The sequence below is a fragment of the Giraffa tippelskirchi genome, chromosome 6 (assembly GCF_054371585.1).
Source record: "Giraffa tippelskirchi isolate mGirTip1 chromosome 6, T2T-mGirTip1v1.2.pri, whole genome shotgun sequence".
NCBI lineage: Eukaryota > Metazoa > Chordata > Mammalia > Artiodactyla > Giraffidae > Giraffa > Giraffa tippelskirchi.
In genome coordinates, this window is record NC_137280.1 from 40,151,007 (window position 1) to 40,176,184 (window position 25,178).

Below are 25,178 nucleotides of genomic sequence, written 5' to 3' on the forward strand. Positions count from 1 at the left end.
GTGAACACTTCCTAAACTTGCAGTCTGGAGAGCGTACCTTTTTGAGCTTGCACAGAATCTTATGTATCATAAAATTAAATGTATGATGCTTGAAAACACATTTATTCCTCTCCTTTCTATATCTGGACATCACTTCTAGAAACACCTGTTCAATGTGAGTAACTGCTCCTATTTTTAGATCTTGAACAGGTTTTCACTGGGCACGTTTCTCAGTAAGTTCGCAGGCACCCATAAAAACTAGTGTTTCTTGAACATTATTTTTCTGTAGGATCTAGTCTAATTGTTCTGCCCTTCAGCTCATACATTCCCCATAATAACCCCTTGTGACAGGTAGTACTTTTATCCTCACGTCAGAGATGATGAAAATAAAACAGAATTAGATAATGAACTCATTCAACTTATAATTCCAGGACTGAGGGTTGAACCCAAGCATTTAGATTCCAGGCTCCATAGTCTTAATTATGAGACTATATTGCCCCTCACACACAAGGAATGATATCTTCTTTTCACTTTCATTAAGAAATCCTAGAAAAATGCCTTTGAGTAGAGTCTGAATCGTACTTCTATGAACCATGACTCTCTTACATTTGGCAAGTCTTTATTTTTCTTGTGACAGTGATATCTACAATTAAAAAGCTTAATTAAATAAAAGAAATAAATTTAAAAACTGACAGAAATCCCTAAATTTAGGGCAGCACTTATAAATAAGTTGTTAGTGGTACCACCTCCCCCACCCCAGCTTAGAAATACCATATTGGTGGTCTTCATTGCCTTAAACAGGCTCCAAACTGTGCTCTTGGGAGGTGCTGGAAGTTTAACCATAACCTTGTATAAACTCAAAACCAAATATTAAGAAACTTTAAAAAGACATCTACTCTTTTAATATCAACTTAAAAAAAAAACTTTCTAACTGAAACAATTTAAACACAGAGAGCCAATTTTTTGTTTTGTTTTGAAGAGAGAGCAAAGAATGTGTTCAAGGCAAGTTGGAACAGTGCACAAATGTGCTGGCTTCGCTGTTATCTGAACGACAAAGCATTAAATCACAGGGAGGAAAAAGTCAGCATGTTCTCTGAGAATACAAATAGATTAGTGTCAGAAGCAGCTTTGTCCAAGAAAGGGAAGAGACACCTACCCAGATAATAAATCATGCACACAAAACCTATAATTTAAAAAAAATTATTTTCAAGAAATATTTTAGTTGATAAATGTGACTATTAGACAAACAAAGCACAGAAAAAGTTCCCTGTGGCTTTTTTTTTTTTTAAGGAGGACCTCATGTGATCAGTCATCATACCCCACTCTTTATCTCTTTCTCATATAAGACCTGTTTCATCAAGGGTTATGGAACTCACACAAAAATATTAGATACTTTCCCTCCCTTTTAATTCTATGATAGAACAGTCCTTAATTTACCAGGCACTTCAGAACCTCCCCTAACATAAACGGTGCAAAAACCCCCATATCCTTTAACACACAGAGTCTTTAGATCCTCTCAACGTACACTTTAAATAAAGCATCCGCCCTCAGAATTCAAAGAAAACATGTTTCTCTTACCATATATTCCATGTTTGCTGCTGGTGGGAACACTTTGCCCCGAACTTGGTTATGATAATCAAGAATGGCGATCATGTCATTCTGCGAAATGTAACGCTTCCGCCTGGTTTTGGGGATATCCGCAGAGTCTAGTTGTGCTTCCAGGGCTGCTTCAATATCAGTGAAATTATTGGTTGGCGGGGATGAGTCAGTGGAATTGAGTAAGACGACGGCACTGGCTTCACAGAGAAGGGAGAACAGGAGTGCACTGCTGACGGCAGAGATTGCTATCATTTTGAGAGGTGGAGAGGAAGAGGCCACGAGTTTACTTTGCCTTAAAGCAGAAAAGTAGAGTTAGGGTCTATGAAAGGAAAAAAACAAAACAAAACAACAATAGGGCCAGAGAGTATGAATTTACAAAATCAGTGCTTGATTTGACTGTCTTCAAAAAATCCAAACAAATGTTGAAATCAAGCCTAGGAGACAACCTGTAGTGGTCTCTATACATTTTACTTGGTGTTATGAGGCAAACCCCTAAGAGGAACTTCTTATAGCTAGAGAAAAATAAACAGCATGGCTACTCACCCTAAACTGAATGTGAGCCATTTACCCCAAATGCCTGAGTCACAGAATGCATTACTGCATATTTATTTTCAGAGGGAAAACTTAAGGAATTGAAACTCATTTTCAGAGTGAAAGGAAAACTGTATCACAGGTTATAACAGAGAATGTGCTGATAATGTCCCCCAAACATATATGGACACCAAGTAATAGAATAGATACAAAAAAAGTTATAATAACCCAATCTCACTTCTAAAAAAAGTAAAAATGTGAGCTACTTTAAAAGCAATGCATGCAAAATAAACTTGTTGAGCTAAATAGCTTACCTCTGCACAAAGCCAAAATGAATATAGTATTCTTCCAAAAATGTAAAGTTCTTTGCTAGGTTGTAGCATGAACTCTTGTGAGAGGAGTGTGTCTTATTACAAATCTCAGAGAGCAAAACTCTACAAGGTTTGAGTGCTGCTGGCTACAGGAGCAGCTAACAGCTTTTATATGTCACAGTCTGCAGCGGTCCAGAAAGGGCAGTCTTTCTTAGGGTCTCTCCTAGCCAAAATCAAATGGGAGGGGTTTTGGATAGAAAAAACAGTGATTGGGTGGCAACCTTTTTATGTGGGTGGTGAGGAAATTGAGTCACACCCACAGCTTACCAAGTACAAACCATAAAAGACAAGCCTTTTTTTCTCTGGGCTTCCACCTTTTCTGAGTGGTTAATTTTCCTCATTTAATGCTTTCTAGTTCCTGGTTCCCATACAAAAAGGAGAAAAAAAAAGGGACTGTGAGTTCTTGAAAACACAGAAGGTTGAGTAACAAGCAGTACATTTCTTTTAAAAACAGTAAATGACATGGGAGCTGAAAAGAGCAAGCTGATATTAAATCAAAAGAACAGCTCACAGAGTTAATCTGGGTGGCCACAAATATGATTCAAAAGAGATGCCAGGCAAATTGGTAGTAGCCAAACTATAGCATATGATATTAGGATAATAGATGCTCAAGTGGTTGTACTTTTCTGTCTCCATGTGGCTTTATTCCTCTAATTTATATATTTAGTCTCTCTCTATCTCTTTCTCTTGTTTCACTCTCTCTCTCTTTTTCCTTTCTCTACAAAGGGAGGCAACAAATTACCTGCGTTTTATCTATCTTGTATATAATACAAAGAGAGACGCTCATGACAAATGACAGCAGCCAAGATAGCATCTGTTTCAGGTTTAGAAGCATATAGTTGAAATTTTAAGCTAAGAGTAGCTTAGCTTCTCAGGAAACATATTGGAGGGCACAGCTTAGAGGCCATGAAGAATTTAAAAGCAGCAGTAGCTGCTGCCAACAGTCAGTAGTGCCTTCTTAGAAAGATGCCATTGGAGCAAAATCTATGTCTGGCAAGACAAGAGCCAAGAATGTGACTATTTAGGCATTTTGTTTTAAAAAGACCCTCACAAATACCCTGTGTCATGATAACATTAACAAAATGTGGACCTTCTGTCCATGGCAACAGGAATCTTGTAAACCGCACATTATTCAGTTAAGAAATTTACTTAACATACACTGACTAGTCTCCTTTGCCAACGTGTGTTGTCTCCTGCATGTTTCAGCGGGAGGAGTACCATGTGAATTTATATTTGTCAGAAATGATGGTCATGTGGTAAGAAGCACACAAGACTGCGAGCCAAATTTCCTGGGCTATACTCCCAGTTGGGTCTCTAACAGTATGTGTGGCCTGATGCACATAGTTTAACTCTTCATTGGTGCATCTAAAAATGGGAGAGAGAAGGTGTGCATCCAATGGTGAGAACTTCATCAGATTCCTTACGAGAGCAGTACAGTGTTAGAAACTGGAAGTGCTTCTAAAGTTCAAAATTCAGTGGTGAGATACAGTCTTTGATGTTGATAGCATGAGTCAAAGTTCAGGTTTTGCTCTATTTTGGTATTAAGTTCCCAACTAAATTTGAGTAATTTGAGAAGACTTTAAGGTGCAATACTAAAAGCAGTAAATAGGAATTAACATGGTAAAATTGAAAAGGCAAGAACATCTAATAAGAGCACAGAAGGTGAGAGCAGGAATAGTATGAAACATCAGAGCAGCTTCAGGAAATGGTCATGCTCCCAGCTGCAGAAGTTTAACAACTGGAGCTGTCCAGCTAGGATCTCACCCCTTTGGAAAGTACTTGTGGCACCTTGACTGAATCTCAAAGATGCCGTGTTAAGTATTCCTAAATCAAATAGGAGGTTAAGCAACATATTATCTGTGGGCCATCCAACTCAAAGATTCCCAAGACCTTTTGAGAAATTAGTACCACCACTGAATAGCCTATCTTTTTCAACATATCTCTTATACCTATCTGTCAAAAAGGAGGATAAAGGACTTTCAATGCCTAAGTCCCCCGATGGCTCAGTGGTAACCAATCCACCTGCAGTGCAGGAGATACAGGAGTCATGGGTTCAATTCCTTGGTGGGGAAGATCCCCTGGAGGAGGAAATGGCAACCCACTCCAGTATTCTTGCCTGGAAAATCCTGCGGACAGAGGAGCCTGGTGGGCTACAGACCATGGGGTCACAAAGAGTCAGACATGACTGAGCATGCATGCACCCACACAATGCCTAAGCAGCAGACAGGAGATTTTCTTTCTCCAGGGTGACTGAGTTCTTGCTTAGAATTTCATAAAAATCAACCATTGCTTTCAAGTTTACTTCTTTGTCTTGCATACAAAGAGCTATTGTTCATCCATTGAAGTTTGACTTGAGGTACTTCTGCAGGGATAAAAATGTGTCCTTTGAAAAACTTGTCTGAACCATAAATGGGTTTCCTATAAGAGAAAGCAGAAGGAGAAACAGACAGAAGGAATTTCTGAGATGGACCTAAGCATGCCCAATTACATGAGGACAGAGCTGATAGTTGCTTAATTCCGAGACCCTGAGGCATGTCAATGATTTCAGATGTCTTTCAACACACATGAATTATATTGTGGAATTCAGACTATTAAGAGAACCCACAAGGCTATGGAATCATAAAAGAAGAGACCTGTGGGAGGAGAGTTAGAATTCTGCTTCCAAGCAGATGTTATTGCCAGAAGAAGTATTTGAAATGCTTTGGAAGTAACTTTAATTTTAAACTACTTGCAGAATTAAGAGGCATACGTCCAAGTTGTCAGTAAAAGAACTACTAATGAACAACTAACAATGAGGTGGTTCTTTATGGAGCTCTTCTTGAAAAAAGATCATTGATGTGTTTAGAAACCTTTAGGGGAATGCTTGCCAACACAGACAGAAATGGAATGCAGTTATATTACTGAGAATAAACACATATACAACTGGCAGCAACTATTGTCTACCTTGAAACCTGTGCAAAACCTGATGCAAAAATTGAAATCAGATATATTATGTGTCCCCAAATGGCACAACTGCTTAAGCACTTTGAGTGAGTGTGTGGGGGTACAGATACACATATGGCTTTAGTCTAAAACATTTCTAATCAAAATGTATTCCATGGACTAGTAGCACTGACATCACAGGGAGCTTGTTAGAAATGCAGGATTTTGGGCTCAATCCAAGACCTGTTGAGTTAGAATCTGAACTTTATCTGGATCCTCAGATGACTCATATACTCAAAGTCTCATAAGTACTATCTAAATTATTTTTTTCAGACACACAGAGGCTCAACTCACTATACACATGCCCACTGAATAAACTGTTTTAAAAATCCATTTATGTATAATAGTAACATGGGGAGAATCAAAGATAGATATAGACAAGCATGTTTAAAAAGGCGAACAGAAGTCAACTTCTACGTTATCAGGAGAAAAAGTTAACTGGGAAAAGCTAAGTAGAGTGTCTCCACAAAGAAATGATTTAGTAGTGGTCAGTGTCTTTTTAACATTCCTATACTAACCCTATTTGTTATTTAATACATATTAATTTATCACAAGGTAGTTGAAATAACTGACTGCACTATACATGAGTTTTGTAAATTGCGACATGCCATAAAAATAGAAATTATAGCTTTATTCTGTCATCCCCAGGACAGAACCCCAAATCATCCTTTCCTTATTCATTCTCACCTTGCATCGCACATCCACTAGCTTTACAAAACATGTGGATTTTTTATCCCTGAAAGGATTGCCGATATACTCCCCTTTTATCATTATTATGTCTGTTTGAAGTTAATTCCAGTCTTTCCCTAGTGTTACTCTAGTGTCACTCCTATTGTTCATTATCAACTTTGCCTTCTTAAAAAGTGAACTGAATCATTTCACCCATTTGCATGCAACTCTCTCTTTGTTCTCATTGCCCACAGAATCAAGTTCAAGTGACTTGATTTGCCTCACCAGGGTCTTGAGAATATAAATCAGTTTACCTTTTAAGCTTTATTTTCTTCATCCAATGGTTTCTATTTCTGTACCCTGGCCACATTTTATGTCCCAACTACACTTAACCACTGTTGTTTTTTGTTTTTTTTTTCCTGTTGGCTTCAGTAAGTTAATGCTGTGTGACTCTGCCATGAATAATCATATATACATAATACGGACAACGAATAGTGTTATCAAAAGGAGGAAGAAAGAAGTGTGAATTTATATGTTTATAGGGAAGGAGGTTGGGGCTTGAAGGAGAGCTAAACACTCACTTTCTATTATAGTAAATATATAACATCAACTACTGCAAAACAAGTTATTCCAAAGCTTAGATATTAAAACAACAGTAAATATTTATTGTCTCATACAGTTTCCGTGGGTCAGGAATTTGAAAGTAGCTTAGTTATTGTTCTAGCTCAGGGTTTCTCATAAAGTTTTAGTCAAAATGTTGGGACTAAATGTAGTCAAATGTGGCTGGAAAACTTAAATGGGGCTGGAGGATTAACATCCAAAGGGGCTCATTCACTTGGCTGGCAGGTTGGTGCTGTTGGCAGTAGGCCAGCATATATGGGCCTCACCACATGGACCCCTGCACAGAGCTGCCTGAATGTCCTCACAACATTGAAGCTGATTTCCACATAGTGAGTGATCCCTAAGTGAGCAAGGTAGATGATCCAGTGTGTTTTATAACTTATCTATGGCACTCCCACACCAACATTTCCACAATGCCCTGCTGGTTACATGAGCCACTCAGACCTCTTCAAGGATGAAAGAGACTATACAAGACCATGACCCAGTAGATGAGAATTACTGACGGTTTGTCTTGAAGACTAGCTACCACAAGAAATTTTTGGAAAATATCTATTTTTTAAATCAAGAAGTATGTATATTAATTGAAAATATGGAATAAACTATCAAGAAGAAACTAGTAAAAGTGGTGAATGTGGGAAGCAACCTTAATGTCCATCAACGGATGAATGAAAAAGAAGTGGTTCGTATAGACAACGGAATATTGCTCAGCCATAAAAAAAATGAAATAGTGCCATTTGCAGCAGCATAAACATGCAGATCATGACACTAAGTGAAGTAAGTCAGACAGAGAAAGACAAATATTATATTCTATCACTTATATGTGGAATCTAAAAAAGTGGATAAAATGCAAAAAAGCAAAATGGCTGTCTGAGGAGGCCTTACAAATAGCTGTGAAAAGAAGAGAAGCAAAAAGCAAAGGAGAAAAGGAAAGATATACCCATTTGAATGCAGAGTTCCAAAGAATAGGAAGGAGAGATAAGAAAGCCTTCCTCAGCGATCAATGCAAAGAAATAGAGGAAAACAACAGAATGGGAAAGACTAGAGATCTCATCAAGAAAATTAGAGATACCAAGGGAACATTTCATGCAAAGATGGGCTCGATAAAGGACAGAAAAGGTATGGACCTAAAAGAAGCAGAAGATATTAAGAAGAGGTGGCAAGAATACACAGAAGAACTGTACAAAAAAGATCTTCATGACCCAGATAATCCTGATGGTGTGATCACTCACCTAGAGTTAGACATCCTGGAATGGGAAGTCAAGTGGGCCTTAGAAAGCATCACTACGAACAAAGCTAGTGGAGGTGATGGAATTCCAGTTGAGCTATTTCAAATCATGTAAGATGATGGTATGAAAGTGCTGCACTCAATATGCCAGCAAATTTGGAAAACTAAGTAGTGGCCACAGGACTGGAAAAGGTCAGTTTTCATTCCAATCCCAAAGAAAGGCAATGCCAAAGAATGCTCAAACTACCGCACAATTGCACTCATCTCACACGCTAATAAAGTAATGCTCCAAATTCTCCAAGCCAGGCTTCAGCAATACGTGAACCGTGAACTTCAGATGTTCAGGCTGGTTTTAGAAAAGGCAGAGGAACCAGAGATCAAATTGCCAACAGCCGCTGGATCATCAAAAAAGCAAGAGAGTTCCAGAAAAACATCTATTTCTGCTTTATTGACTATGTCAAAACCTTTGACCGTGTGGATCACGATAAACTGTGGAAAATTCTGAAAGAGATGGGAATACCAGACCACCTGACCTGCCGCTTGAGAAACCCGTGTGCAGGTCAGGAAGCAACAGTTAGAACTGGACATGGAACAACAGACTGGTTCCACATAGGAAAAGGAGTACATCAAGGCTGTATATTGTCACCCTGCTTATTTAACTTATATGCAGAGTACATCATGAGAAACGCTGGGCTGGAAGAAGCACAAGCTGGAATCAGGATTGCAAGAGAAATATCAATAACCTCAGATATGCACATGACACCACCCTTATGGCAGAAAGTGAAGAGGAACTAAAAAGCCTCTTGATGAAAGTGAGAGAGGAGAGTGAAAAAGTTGGCTTAAAGCTCAACATTCAGAAAACTAAGATCATGGCTTCTGGTCCCATCACTTCATGAGAAATAGATGGGGGAAAAGTGGAAACAGTGGCAGACTTTTATTTTGGGGGGCTCCAAAATCACTGCAGATGGTGATTGCAGCTATGAAATTATAAGATGCTTACCCCTTGGAAGGAAAGTTGTGACCAACCTAGATAGCGTATTAAAAAGCAGAGACATTACTTTGCCAACAAAGGTCTATCTAGTCAAGGCTATGGGTTTTCCAGTAGTCATGTATGGATGTGAGAGTTGGACTGTGAAGAAAGCTGAGCGCCAAAGAATTGATGCTTTTGAACTGTGGTGTTGGAGAAGACTCTTGAGAGTCCCTTGGACCGCAAGGAGATCAAACCAGTCCATCCTAAAGGAGATCAGCCCTGGGTGTTCATTGGAAAGACTGATGTTGAAGCTGAAACTCCAATACTTTGGCCACCTGATGCAAAGAGTTGACTTATTGGAAAAGACCCTGATGCTGGGAAGAATTGGGTCAGATGGAGAAGGGGACAACAGAGGATGAGATGGCTGGATGACATCACCGACTCGATGGACATGAGTTTGGGAGAATTCTGGGAGTTGGTGATGGACAGGGAGGCCTGGCGTGCTGCTATTCATGGGGTCACAAAGAATTGGACACGACTGAGTGACTGAGCTGAACTGAAAAATTTGGTACAGATGAATTTATTTACAAAACAGAAATAGACACACAGACATAGAAAACTTGCGGTTTTCAAACTTAAGGTTACTAAAGGTGAAAGGTAGTGGGGTGGGGAGAGATAAATTAGGAGTTTGAGATTAACATATGAAAAGTGAGTTGCTCAGTCATGTCCAACTCTTTGGGATCCCATAGACAGTAGCCCACTGTGTTCCTCTGTCCATGGAATTCACCGGGCAAGAATACTGGAGTGGGTAGCCATTCTCTTCTCCAGTGAATCTTCCCAACCCAGGGACTGAACCCAGATCTCTTACATTGCAGACAGATTCTTTACTGTCTAAGCCACTAGGGAAGTCCACTATATATGAAATAGATCATCCACAAGGGCCTACCATACAGCAGAGGGAACTCTACTCAATATTCTGTAGTAACTGATATGGGAAAAGAATATAAAAAGGAATGGATACACGTGTAACAGAACTACTTTGCTATATACCTGGAACTAACATTACTTTGCCAACAAAGATTTGTCTAGTCAAGGCTATGGGTTTTCCACTGGTCATGTAATGATGTGAGAGTTGGACTATAAAGAAAGCTGAGCACCGAAGAATTGATGCTTTTGAACTGTGGTGTTGGAGAAGACTCTTGAGAGTCCCTTGGACTGCAAAGAGATCAAACCAGTCCATCCTAAAGGAGATCAGTCCTGGGTGTTCATTGGAAGGACTGATGTTGGAGCTGAAACTCCAATACTTTGGCCACCTGATGTGAAGAGCTGACTCATTTGAAAAGACCCTGATGCTGGGAAAGGTTGAGGGCAGGAGGAGAAGGGGAGGACAGAGGATGAGATGGCTGGATGGCATCACTGACTTTATGGACATGAGTTTGGGTGGACTCAGGGAGTTGGTGATGGACAGGGAGACCTGGCATGCTACGGCTCATGGGGTCGCAAAGACTCAGACATGACTGAGCGACTGAACTGAACTGAACATGATATTATAAATCATCTATACCACAATATAAAAGAAAAATTAAATTAAAAAATAATAAAAGAGGTGAAAGTGGTTGCTTCTGGGGAGCAGAAGTATAGGAGAAGTGAGGTACTGAGACTAATGTATTTTTATTTTAACTTTATAGAACTATTAGATTTTTTAAAGTATATACATTTATAACCTAAAGTAAACATTAATTAATTAACACAAATTAATTTGGTAAACAGTGTAGATTTAAGTATATCTACTGAGCAAATAAACAGAAAACAAAAGTGAAGATGAAGATCAAAGTGAACCCACATTTCAGTTTGCTGGGCTCTCTCACTGGATCTGGTTATGTTACAGGAGCTTCTAACTTACTGGACCCTTTATCTTAATAACTCAGTAGTGCCACTCCTCAAATACCTCTCCTGTAGGTCCTTGTCTACCTTCTTGTCTGAATTTGAGGCTGTGTTTTTGTCTTTCTTTGTTTCAATGGAGAAAATGAGGCCCTGAAAAAACATATGTAGTAGTTGCTACTGTGCATGTTTCATGGCCCTGGATATAGAGGAGGCAACAGTAACTCTGATCTCAGGGATTGTGGTGTCATTTTAAAACAAAGTGTGTGAACACTAGTTCTTGGTTTCTTTAGGGTTAGTACAAAAGGAAGGCACCCCTTCATTTTCTAATCAATCCTTAAAATGGGTGCGTATTTTTCTCTCTGTCTCTCTCTCTCTGTCTCTCTTTCTGTCTCTCTCTCTGTCTCTCTCTCTGTCTCTCTCTCTCTCTCTCTATGTATATATATATATATATATATTTCTCCCTAATGTTTAGGATAAAGTTGATTGTAGAAAAAAAGAACAGCACAGTGACTCAATGGCAGGACATTTATTTCCATGTGCCAAGAATATATCAAAGGCCAGAAGGTCTGTCTGTGCCGTGGGTCAAGTACACTGAGAGATTTTAATATATTTATTCATGCCATCATTTCAGACTTTGCCTATAGTTGGCATTCAAAAGATGTTTGTTAAATTTGATAAACAGATGCTATATCAGCATGGCCTTTTTCTAATCCAGGACCTCAGCACAGAGCCAGAAAAAACTTGCACTCTCCAAAAGCCATCTGCACTCTGGCCAGAGTCATCAATTCTGTTTGGTCTTCTCGCTGTGAAGAAGGTCTGGATAAACTTTGTGGGAAAGTCTCATTAGTTGCCCAGTGAAAATTTAGAAATGAGCATATGAGACGGTGGTATTAGGATGCCTTGAGTCATTAGGCAGATTATATATCACAAAGCCCATCATTTGTCATTCACAATGACCATGATTAGAGGTGTGCATGATTAGAGGCCCTTGTGAAGGGCGATGGTAAGAGCATTAAAACGTCTTGAGTATGTACCGTTCCAAACATTTGATAGTAACCTTCTCAGACTATCTGGTAATCAACAGTCATGAAAAATTCTGTTGAGTAAAATTATGCATAATGGGTTAGTATTCTGAAAATAATAAACTGAAATCATTGTTATGCTTCCCATAAATCATGTTCTCGCAAGAAAAGCAAATATTGTATATTAACAGATGTGGAATATGTGGAATCTAGAAAAATGGTACAGTTCAGTTCAGTTCAGTTGCTCAGTTGTGTCCGACTCTTTGTGATCCCATAAATCGCAGCACGCCAGGCCTCTCTGTCCATCACCAACTCCCGGAGTTTACCCAAACCCATGTCCATCAAGTCAGTGATGCCATCCAACCATCTCATCCTCTGTCGTCCCCTTCTCCTCCTGCCCCCAATCCTTCCCAGCATTAGGGTCTTTTCCAATGAGTCATATCATGAACCTATTTCCAGGGCAGAAATAGAGATGCAGACATAGAGAATAGATATGTGGACACAGCAGTGGGGGGATGGAGGGGGTGGGGTGAATTGGGAGATTGAGATTGACATAAATACACTGCCATGTGTTAAACAGAGAGCAAGTGGGAACCTGCTGTATAACACAGGGAGCTCAGCTCAGTCCCCTGTGATTACCTAGAGGGGTGGGATGGGGGAGTGGAGGAAGGTGCAAGAGGAAGGGGATATATGTATACATGTAGCTGATTCACTCTGTTGTACAGCAGAAACTAACACAACATTGTCAAGCAATTATATTCCAATAAAAATAAATAAATCGTATGCTCACAAAGTCCGATTGCCACGATGGCCCCAAGGAAGGGAATGGGTTAATGATACCTCAGGGATGAAGATCTTAACATAGCACAAGTCCCTTCTAGACAGGAGAGGAAGAAAAAGAAAGGATTCCTTGTTCCAGAGAATATAATAAGAGAAACAGGAAGGTAGATATAATAGCAGGAACTCATCATTCCAGGCGGAGAAGGCAATGGCGCCCCACTCCAGTAATCTTGCCTGGAAAATCCTCTGGACAGAGGAGCCTGGTAGGCTGCAGTCCATGGGGTCACTGAGTTGGACACTACTGAGCGACTTCACTTTCACTTGTCACTCTCATGCATTGGAGAGGGAAATGGCAACCCACTCCAGTGTTCTTGCCTGGAGAATTCCAGGAACGGCGGAGCCTGGTGGGCTGCCGTCTATGGGGTCGCACAGTCAGACAGGACTGAAGCGACTTAGCAGCAGCAGCAGCAGCATTCCAGGTGACAGTCTTAGAAAATGAAGCATGAGTGGCAGAGGCTGGATAGTTCATGTATACAAAGCAGAGAGAATCAAAAGTTGAAGATCTTTAACTTACTTCTAAACAAGGTTTCTAGCAGGAGAACCACTGCAGGGTACCCCATGCCATTATGCCATTCCCACAGCTGAATGGAGTGGTGGCATTGGCAACATGGCATATTTGAGCAGAGAAAAGAGAAGATATAGTATAGACCGAATCGCTCCCTGATCACAGGTATCTCAGAAAGCAATCTTCAGCATGCTGCGGTGTGGGAGAGGATTGGGGACAGAAAGGCAATAACAAAGAGTGAGGTAACCTTTGTAATAGAGGCTGCAGATGGAGGGAAGGCCCAAAGATAGATTGGGGAAGAACAACCTGATTGAAAGTCAGAAGCCCTGCAGTGCCAGTGAGAGCAGAAGCAGGGCATGCCAGCAAGGGAGGACCACTGGATTCTCACTGTCCTAAGTGAGAGACTCTGAGTTTCAGCACTGCAACTTCAAGAGCAAATGTTAATATAATGCCTACCTACAAGACATTACAGAGAGTGTTGACGCTTGAGCAAATTAACATCCAGGGGTGCCAGGCACAATTAAAAAGCTCTATCCTCATGAAATTATCCAAGATTTTCTCTACCCTCTAATGTCATCTTGAGAAGGAGGGTAAAGGAGAAATCTGAACTACTGGATATTTGCTGTAGACAGCTTGAGTTGAGATTCCCTCTTTGGAATTTTTTTTTTCCTATTCTTGGAATATTTTGTTCTTTTATTAATTTAAATTTTTTTAAAAACAATTGAACTAAGTTGATTTACAATACTGTGTTAGTTTCAGTGTACAGCAGTAACTCAGATAAGAGTATATTCACCTCCAAATCCTGGCTTCCCAGGTGGCGCTAGTGGTGAAGAAACTGCCTGCAGGAGACACAAGAGATGCGGGTTTGATCCCTAGATTGGCAAGAGCCCCTGGAGGAGGAAGTGGCAACCCATTCCAGTGTTCTGGCAAATGCCATGGACAGAGCAGTCTAGTATGCTACCGTCCCTTTTGGGGTCACAAAGAGTCAGATATTACTTAGAGCCAGAGCTTATACTCACATCAAAGTCCAGCTAGCTGTGTATGGGCTCCTGAATTGTGATGTATCAACTTTCTAATACACTATAGATGTTTACATAGCATTGTTTGGATGACCTATTTAGATTGCTTAGGTGTTATCTCTGGATTAAGCCAAATGGGAACAGAGAGCCACATTTTGGGACCACATTTCTTTTAGTGCTACAAGAGTGCTTTCACTGACTTGTGCATTGAATCTGTGCCGCAGATGTAGGGGAATGGTACTAGTTCAGTAACTCCAGGGATATTGTTAAGGGTTTTCCACATAACTTAGTGTTTCCACTTAGAGGTCGGAGTATGAAGTTTATTTCCTATAGGTAACAGGAAAAGCTTCATTTCTCTTCATTTCCAGAATTTGTATATTTTTCCTTGATGGACATTTGCAACCTTATAACTGATTGTGTTTTCTTTTCTGCTGTGGTTAACAGAACCCAGATAGTCGATTTCAGTGTCCAGTATTGACTGCAGATTTGCATAACTACAAATTCATCTGATTTTATGTTCCTTACCTATTTGTGTTTTTGGTGGCCATGATTTTAAATTATTATTTTTCCTTTAATATTGTTCTGTTTCATTTTTTTTTTACTTTTTATTTTATATTGGAATATAGTTGACTAACAATGTTGTGATAATTTCAGTTGGACAGCAATTATACATATACATGTATCTATTCTTTTTAAATGAGCAAATGGATAAAACTAAAGATGCAAACAGCTTTGGAACATTAAAAGATAGTTCTGCAAGTTGTAAACTATATCTTGAAAGAAAAATAAAAAATGCAAATCTTAGTTTCTACATAAAAATAAGGTACTTGTCAACTCAAAAAATTTAATTCTCACAACAAATGATAACCTTTGAGAAAGTTTCCACACATCTCTATTTCATTGAAAAGAAAATAGACTTATTAAATTAGGCAATTTACTCAAGCATTAAGCTAGAAAATGCTAAAGTTGAGATACAAACCTATATTTTTCTGAAGACAAAGCATGATTTCTTAGTTGCTGTAGTACACAATCATCTTGGAGTAAGTGAGATTTATATAAATATATATCAATTATGAAACAATTATTATAAATTTACTCAGTTTTCAATCCTCTGTTGGGGCACTAAAGATAGCAATGGAAATATTAATAAAAACTCAATGACCCTGTGCTCTTAAATGTCAGTTGCAGAAATAAGACATATGTACTGAATTATTTAAAATTATAGAAAAAATTTATCTGGAAAATTTTAAATGGAGAGAAATCTGCAAATATTAACTGTGGATTTCTTATCAAAAGATGAAAATTAGGTTGAATATAAAAGATGACTAAGAGTAAACTGATGTCGGTGAAGACAGAGACTTCCACATTAAAAGAATAGAAATTAGACACAGAGATAAAGATAAAAGATAGCACTCTTATAGGACAGAGCAATTAGATGTAGTCAAAGAATAGGGTTTAACAAGTAGATCAATAATAAAACTTAAATGTCCAAAAAGTTCTAATCCTAGAAGCTTGGGGAAAAAAAAAAAAAACTCTGCCCAAGAATTTGTTAAGAAAATCCCATCTGAGGAGTAAAATGAAAAGCTTAATTTGCATGTGTTGAGTTTGAAATGCTATTCAGTTGGAAATATCATGCTGTGGAGTTGGAGACATAGTACTGGGAATTTGGTAATAGTCAGGATTTATGACACTGGGACAAATGGGAGTAGGATTTAGAATATATTGCAGGTCAGGTTCTGTCCAGAAACCAATCAACACTAGAGAATTAGTTAATATGTGATTAAGTACCTTAGTATAACTTCTTAGTTCAGGCAAGGAAGCAGGAGTAAAGTTTAATGAGTCAACATAAGTGAGAGGAAGAAGTCAAAATAAATCTAGGGGGAAAAATGCAAAATCAGAATATACAATCTCTGGTGTGGGACCCTATTATATGTTGCTAGCTACAGATGGGTGGTTAAATAACAGTGTGTTCATTTGGAACTAAATGAAGACTGAGTCCCATGAGACTTAGTAGGCTATCATTATATTAAAAAAAAAAGTATTGCTAACCTTCAAAAATATTCTTAGGAGACTAGAAATAAATATAATCTTCAAAATCTAGATGTGAGTGAAATCCATGAAAATATATTAGCTCTTTAAGGTAGTGACGGTAAAGGGAAAAAAATATACAGCTCAGAAAATAGTCCTTGGAAAATAACAGGTGTTAGGAAGTAAAAGGCAAAAAGTCAAAGAGTAGAGATGAGGAATGGTTAAGACAACAAGAAGAAAGAACTATCCTGGGATGCTTTTCACTCTGGTTATACACATTATGTTTCACCCTAACTTATCTGCATTTAAAGATTACATGAACATGAGTAAGTATAAGCTATAATGTTGCTGTTGTTTAGCCACCAAGTCATCTCTGACTCTTTGCAACCCCATGGATGGTAGACCACCAGGCTCCTCTGTCCATGGGATTCTCCAGGCAAGAATACTGGAGTAGGTTGCCATTTCCTCCTCCAGTAGATCTTCCAAACCCAGGGATCGAATCTGCATCTCCTGCATTAGCAGGTGGATTATTTACTGCTGAGTCACTAAGGAAGCCCATAAGCTATACAATCTAATGCAATAGAAAATAAAGGCCTTGACTAATTTGAAGGTATCATTGGGTAGGGCTAGATTTCCATGAACATATAGAGACTGATTATAGTATATTTTGAAGAAATTTCAACGCTTTACTTATTACTTAATCTCCCCACTCTCTACTTCAGGGTAACCTCTTGGCTGGTCTCTGATAATACCCAAACGAGGGTTGCTAACAAACTAGGTAACAAATGTGAGGCGAATGTCTCCATAGGCCCATGGTAACATGCATTTATGATACCTAAAAACAACGTTTAATCTTCTTTCCCAATCAGCACACTCATATAATAGGTTGATTTTGCTATATAATCCTTGAAAGATGTAGATTTTCTGCCAGAAGGACCTCTCAACCCCCACTGCATCCTACCCCTGGCTTGTAATTTGCATATTCCTAATTCTCTCAGAATGGAGGCTTTCAAACTTTAACAATATTATTATAGAATCACCCAGAAGGCAGGTTAAACCACAGAATATTGGGACAGAGTTTCTTAGAATAACTGGACTAGGCTCAAAATTTTGCTTTTCTAATATATTCTCAAGTCATAGTGATTCTGCCTTTCGGGGGAACCACTGACTTAGAAGAAGATTGTAGGTATTTGTATAATTAGAGTTGCTAGTTAATTTCATGTTGAGCTTTCTCACAGGGTAATGAGGTAAGGGGAGGACTGTCTCTGGTTCATCTCTGCACTCCCACTGGGCTGGCACCCTACCCAGCACAATAACAAACATGGACTGAATGGACCAATTCAGCCTCTCTATTTATAAATTTTGATTACTCCATCTTAGACACTCATGATATGGATGCTCAAATACATGCTTAACTACCTCACTTAAGGTTTTTCTAATGCCTATATAACTGGCCCATTGTTTACCAGAACTTTATAAACATTCTTATTTATTATTATTATTAAATTCACAAATACCCCTATCTTATTATTCACCTATTTAAAATTACAGAAGTCCTTTACCCTAGGAATATAAATCTGTTTTTCTCCTTTGTACTATCTGTTCCTATTCACCATTAGCATTTTGTTAGTGAAGCCAGTTTCTTCCTTATGAAATGATGCCTGTGTTCATTGCAGGTTTGCTCAGAATGTGTCCCCAGTGGCATAAACTCACTCCCTTCTCACCTCTGCAAATCCTCTCTATAGGCTTTCTAGAGTACTTCAACAAGTTTTCTCAAATCCTTCTGGAGACAAGATAAAGAAGTACAAGCTAACATTTATCTCACCTATAACTGATGCCATTTTTATTCTGTATTAGATCATCTTTTTCATTATTCCTTCTGTGTCTAACATACATTAGTTTTCTAACTACCACACAATCATAAATTCTTAATGGACAAGGACTATATCACCTGTAGCCCCAGAATACCTAGAAAAATAATTTGTGCTTAATATGGATTCAACAAATACTTTTTGGCTGTTAAATTGTTTAGACATATGAAAGTCAAGGAGCTTACCCAGTGCCTCCGTGGTAAAGAATCCATCTGCAATGTAGGAGACACATTTTCCATCTCTGGGTTGAGACGATCCCCTGGAGGAGGGCATGGCAACCGACTCCAGTATTCTTGCCTGGAGAATCCCATGGACAGAGGAGCCTGGTGGGCTACAGTCCGTTCGGTTGCTAAAGGTCAGACATGACTGAAGTGAGTGAGCACATAGCACATGAAAGTCAAGAAGAATATGTCTTACCTTAATGAAAATTACTGATCTTAATATGAGTAGGTAAAAAAACTGTGTAAAATGTTTTAAATTGTGATGAATATACACCCTTAAAAACTAAATAAAAGTTATCTTTTTTTAAAGTGACTGCCCTTTAATATTTGAAATGAAATTGTCTTGCATAAACTACTATGTGCAATCTCTAGCCCTGACTAACACTAACTAAAACAAAAAGAACAGTTTCCCAACATTGTGGTGGGAAAATTATCCCATAATACCCACTTTTTTTCTGCAATTTTCTGTTGTTTATTAAACAGTTTTTTTTGATGTGTACATACTCTGACTACAGTATAACGTCAGCCATGTAATCTCTTAACTCCTCCAAGTTCATGTTCCTGGCCTAGGGCCACATCTTCAAGCCAAATTTTTCAAAGATCTGAAAAGTAACAAGTGGTACTCAGAGTTGGAAAGCCCTGTGACACAGAAAATTATATTTTACTGTTTCAGAAAGTGGTGGGAATTAATTAGTAAGACAGGCAGGAAGGCTTCTTCCTTTTTATCTCTTTCTATTTAAGTTCTAAAAAATCTCAACCTTGTACAATGCTCACATTTACCACAAGTTTTCCATATATTGTGAGGGGAAAAACTGGACAATACAGTGGGCAGTTGAGAGCATACAGTCTAGAGATACAGAGCCACACTCCAGGAGACATCCTGCTGTACAACCTCCCAGCTCTAGGATTGTCAGCCAATACCTAATCTTTTCTAAGACTCTCTCCTTTAGGAGGGATAATAATCTACCTTACAGGGCTGTTGTGAGAATTAAAAGAAGAAACCTATGGAAAGCATTTAACACAAATTTTATACACATGCACACACACACATATGCCATAGAACATTTAGGGCATTTCTGCTTATGCCCAAGAACCTTGAGAAGAGGGTAGACAAGGTGGGAGTGGTCAGGTGGAGAGGACAGGGAGGGAAGGAAGGAGAAAACCCAAACTGTTGATTAAAAGAGGAAGAGAATCATCTTTAACAGTTTTTTTTTCAATTTCTTCAAGTAGTATGGAGTTGAGAAGACAATAATAAAGGGTGTAACAGAATTAAAGCTTGAGTTGAATGTGTGTGACTATAAAGCGTGAATTTAATGCAAGAAAAGAGAGAAAGAAGGTCAAAACAGTTATAACTAGGGAACACAGTCTCCCACAGCTGTTCATGAGAGCCATTCTCAGCCTCAGAATGAGGTACTCAGACCAGCTGCCAATGAAGCATGTGCCAAATCTCAAGAAAGACTGAGATGGGAAAGGTAATGATAGAACTAATAGGGAGAAAGTGAGCAGGAATGTGTAGTAATGGACAGTGATACAATTCATCAGGAGGTCTGGGAAAAGCCTGGATGACTGAAGACATGAGAGAAAGCTTGATGTCACACTATCTCAGCACGTTGAGTAACAGCTAGGACAGGACAGACTCAGATGTCCTTTGGATTTTCCCTTTGTTCCATTTTCCCATCATAGTGATTGCCTGTGTGCTTACAGAGTATCTGTGCATCATCCTAGCTACATGAGTCCATTGAATGATGCACTTGTTCAGAAAGAGATACATGTGACTGTCCAAATGTTTGGGCCAACTTTAGAGGGCGCCAAGCAAGATCCACTTCAACAGATCATAATTTATACTGGCAGCTGGACAAACAAAAGCAGAGTGACGCATGAACCAGCTTAAGAAAATTGCCAATCCTCCACCAACTGCCTGTTATATTACTCTTAAACATTTCTAAATAGGTCAGTTAGAATAACATCATGTGGGCCATAGTAAGTCAGAAGAAAATAAATGTCACTTTTAGCAAGTTGAATTCTATCTCTAACTGCCTTCTCTTTGGTCCTTTTATTTAACCATCATCTGGCAAAGGGTAGAAAACGAAATTGTCATGGCTTTGTAGTGGTCAGCACTTCCAGCGATTCACATTTCAACATGGCCCAGTGACAACTGTGGGTCTTTTCCAGGTGGTTTTTGGCATTACCTACATGGTTGGTCACACGATGTATTTTGCCTTGGAGACTGGAAGAATAATAACAATGACCCCATCTTTCGGAGAACCACAGCCTCACTCTGGCAGAGATTCTGAGTCAAAAGCTCTGACATTGTGAGCTCTAGGTTAGTAAGGAGTTCCAGAGTCTTGGGTCACCCAACCTCCCCTTCCTCAGTATTCAAAGGACAAGATGGTCCCTGGAAGCATCCCAAATTAGTTCTTCTGGCTGAGGTTGGGTCTCATGTTAGAAGTGATCTTGAATAAGATTTTAGTCAAATGGAGTTCAGTTGATGGTTAAGCACATCTGGAAATGCAAGCAGAGGAAATCTGTCAGCATGATAGCTCTAAAGGGCAGCTGACTTCTTTTTGCTTGTCTGTGTTATTGGGGGCAGGAAATTACCAGGTCCATCTTTGAGGTAAGAAAATGGAAAAGCTGAAAAGGAGGAAAGAAGACTTGAAGTGCATTTTTTTTCTTTTAATATATTAAGATGGTGTATGGTAATCATGCCCTCTTTTCAATGTGGGAAGACAGTGCTCTTTAACCATTCCTAAATACCACCAACGCAAAAGTTTTACCAATAGTTATTAAGTGCCAGTTCTCACAGTGTAAACTTTTTATTCTGTATTGTATATTTTTGCTAAAAATTCATATGTAAACAAGAGTGAATATAGACCTACAGAATTGATTTAAAGCTATGCCTTTGGCCCCCCATTGCCTTATCTATTGTAAAGCAAGCAATATCAATGGTGCAATAGACTAGGAAAAATTTGTCCTTCACAGAGCCTTTTAGGTCAAGCCAAACTTATTAGTACGTCTGCTTTTCAATAGAAAAGCTGTTCTTTACTATATTTCTGATCAAAAGCTTAATGAATATTGAGAATTGGATACCTTTGAAAAGTGTGATTTTGAACAGTAATTGGAAGCCTTCAACAAACATGCATTGATAGTCTTCTATGAATTATAAACAAGTACTGACCACTCGAGGTACCCTTGTGGATAGATCCAAGCTATTCTTTTAAGACACTTATACTCTAATAAAGCAAAAGATCATAACGCTGTAGTCAAGAATCAAGAAGAGGTCAGTTTATGAAACAGTAAAAAGTAGTAACATAATATTACCAAAAATATGAATGATAATTTCTGACTAGCACAATAGGGATAGTTCATAAGAAAGAAGAATTTGATCTGAATCTTGAGAGAGAAGTAGAATTACAACAAGTAAGGGTGCAGACCAGTGGCATTAACAAAGGTAAGAGGCTTTAAAGAAGTTGCAGTGTTCCGGGCATGGAAGGTAGAATTGTGTGATTAGAATGTAAGGTGTATAGAAAAGGAGAAGGTGGGAAGCTGAGACTGGAAAGTTGTAACAGGTCCAAATCACAGAGGAACTTTCTGTTTCACTAAGACATTTGAACTTTATTCTCTACTAAATGAGGAGCCACTGATGGTTTTGAGGAAATGGCATGTTCTATAGAAAGAGGCAAAACTAGAAAAATATCTCACTCTTAGAGGAGTCCCCAAAAGTAATTAGAATAAATCAGTTAATAAAGAAATTATTGAAAGCTAGTGATAAAAATGCATTTGATATAAAGGCCAACAAATCTTTGACTTCCCCCAGCATCACTGTCATGTTCTGACCTTCTGTCAATTCACCCTCATACACTGAGAAATTGGTACCTGATTTATCATCTTTCTTTCCATTCAAATTTCTGATACATATCCTAGGAGAGTCTATCATCTTCATAGAAAATTTGTCCCAGTATTTTTGCTTTGTAAAGCATCTTCACTAAATCTAGTGTCTTTACTCCTTGATGTTAGTATCTTTCACCCTTATTCCACATTCTGTTACCTCCCATTCCCAGAGTGACATTTTGGATCTTGTCATCAAGAGTAACTGTTGCATGTCAAAAATTGTAATCTCCAAATATCATTTTGTGACAACTGTTCACATAGTAAAAACCTGCAAATGTGTGAATCAGAGGGGTTTCTGGGATAACAAAGTTGAAACAATCCTGGATTGCATCATGAATAAAATGATGTACAGACTAAGAAACATAATAGCCTCACCTATTCAGTAATAAAATTATTACCATTTTGTTTGCTACTCATGATGGGAAAGATCAAAGGCAAAAGGGAAGGGGTGGCAGAGGATGAGATGGTTAGATAGCCTCACCAACTCAATAGACATGAATTTGAGCAAACTCCGGGAGATAGTGGAGGACAGAAAAGCCTGGTAGCAAACTGTCCATGAGGTCACAAAGAGTCAGACATGACTTAGTGACTGAATGACAAGTCATTTATTTTTATTATGGTACTTATGAAACTAGATTTTTAAGAATTGAAGTTTAGTTTACTTATAATATTGTATTAGTTTCAGATGTAAAACATGGTAATTCTATATTTTTATTGATGATACTTCTATTTTTATAGAAAGTATAAAAAGTCATTATAAAATATTGACTATATTCCCCGTGCTGTACATTACATCTTTGTAACTTATTTCATACCTAGTAGCTTGTACCTCTTAATCCCTTCACTTATTTTGCCCCTTCCCCCCACCACTCCCATCTCTCTCTTCTGGTAACCGCTATTTTGTTCTCTATACATGTGAATCTGTTTCTATTTTTTTATAATTGTTTATTTTTTAGACTTGACATATAAAACACAGTATTTGTATTTCTAAATCTGATTTCTTTCACTAAGTACTATACCCTCAAGTTTCATCCTGTTGTCCAAATGGCAGAATTTTGTTCTTTTTTAGGCCTGAGGAATATTCATTTATAAATATATATCACATCTTCTCTACCCATTCATCCGTTGATGGACACTGAGGTTGCTCCTATATCTTGGCTATTACAAATAATGTTGCTGTGAATATTGGGGGGCGTGTATCTTCTGTTTTCGTACTTTAATTTCCTCTGGATAAATACCCGGGACTGGCATTGCATATAGTAGTTCTATTTTTAATTTTTCGAGGAACCTCAATACTGTGTTGCCTAGTGGCAGCATCAATTTAGATTCCTACCAGCAGTGCATGAGGGTTCCCTTTTGCCACATCCTCACTAGCACGTTTTTTTTTTTCTATCTTTTTGAAGATAGCCATTCTGCCATGTGTGAGGTAATATCTCATTGTGGTTTTGATTGAGTCTCCCTGATGATTAGTAATGTAGACCAAGAACCTAGATTTTTATGGCTAATTCTGGGAAACATTTTGGTACTAACAACATCCTACTGATTATCTAGAGGAGGGGACCAAAATGGTTAGAATGTACTCTGAAAGAGCCACAACCTCAAAGAGCCTCAAGGATAAATATAAAAAGAACCACACATAGTCATAACATAAACTGATGAAAACGAAGATAGGGAGAAAAGTCTTAAAATCAGTCAGAGAAAGAGGAAAAAAGACAGTATTACTTAAAGGGAAAATGACAACACTAACAGACCAAAAGACAAACAAATGATGTCTTTAAAGTGCAAGGGGGGAAATTTATCAACCCAGGATTCTATATTTAATAAAATCATCCTTCAAATATAAATAGGAAAAAATTTTCAAATCAAAGATACAAGAAAATACAGCACTAGTAGACCTATACTGTAAGCAATACTAAAATAAATTATTCAGCATAAGAGGAAATAATACCTGATGGAAGCTCAGATTTATAGGAAGGGATAAAAAGCATTGGAAACACAACATTGTAATGCAACTATATTTCAATGAAAAAATAAATAAAAGCAATGGAAATATTCAATAGGGTTCTGAAGTCTAAGGTCTTGTGATCAGCAATGGTAGAAAAATCATAACATTATAAAGTAATTATCCTTGGAGTTAGTAGAGTTGGGAAGATTTCTCTTATGGATAGATGAATTAACTAATAAATTTTATATGCAGATGTTCCACAAAAATAACTATGAAATTTAAAAATAGATATTGAAAGTCTATGGGAATTTCTTTCTACACAGATTGGGACAAAGCCAATCAAAATGATTCAGAAGCTCAAGAAGGTCAGGTTAAGGATTTGACTGTTGCCTTCTTAATTTTTGTATAGATAATATTCAAAGCTTTCAGAATTCAAGCAACCACAGGAAATGGTTTATACATTATGCCAATGTCAAGGACCATAAAACATTTTATTTTGTGGTGTTTGGACAACAAGATTTACCTAAGTGACCATCAAGAGTCTATAGGAAAAGCCCAGTTTCTAGCACAGGAACAATAGCAACTATGTGTGCTTTGAAATGAGTGGAAAAGATGCCAGGAAGTGTTACAATGACCTTTAAGGAAGCCAACTTGAAGAGTTCTTGATACTTAGAGCAAGTGGTATTTGGTAGACTGTTAATCTACTGAATCCTAAACCTAGTTGATCATATACATTGACTGTTACAGTGTATTCTAACCAGTTCACACATACATGCCATATCACTACGAAAGAGGATTGTAGAATACAATCTACAGAAATGTACTATTTGTAAACTAAAGTATATTGTTGCTTCATTCATGGGTGGAAAAGAGAAAATCAGCTTACTGAATAATCTATTTATTGAATCATAGAACTTCATATTGAGAAATTTTAAAGAGTGTCTAATGGCAATAACTCTTTAATTGTCTGATTAGAGAGTTAATATAGATAACCCAAAAAATTAATTA

At 38.1% G+C, this 25,178-nt stretch overlaps 2 protein-coding genes across 2 annotated transcripts in view; one reads left to right on the forward strand and one right to left on the reverse strand.

The window, feature by feature from the left end:
- The window catches only part of PI15 (peptidase inhibitor 15), a 37,140-nt gene extending 34,485 nt beyond the window's left edge, over positions 1 to 2,655 (reverse strand). Inside the window, exons 1-2 of the mRNA XM_081501572.1 lie at positions 2,424 to 2,655; positions 1,558 to 1,870 (exon numbers count right to left, since the gene is read on the reverse strand). Of these exons, the coding sequence (XP_081357698.1) occupies positions 1,558 to 1,830 (273 nt within the window). The 5' untranslated portion in view covers positions 1,831 to 1,870; positions 2,424 to 2,655. The remainder of the gene's footprint in view (positions 1 to 1,557; positions 1,871 to 2,423) is intronic.
- The window catches only part of JPH1 (junctophilin 1), a 620,000-nt gene that overhangs the window by 53,415 nt on the left and 541,407 nt on the right, over positions 1 to 25,178 (forward strand). The gene's annotated exons all lie outside the window — the stretch shown is intronic.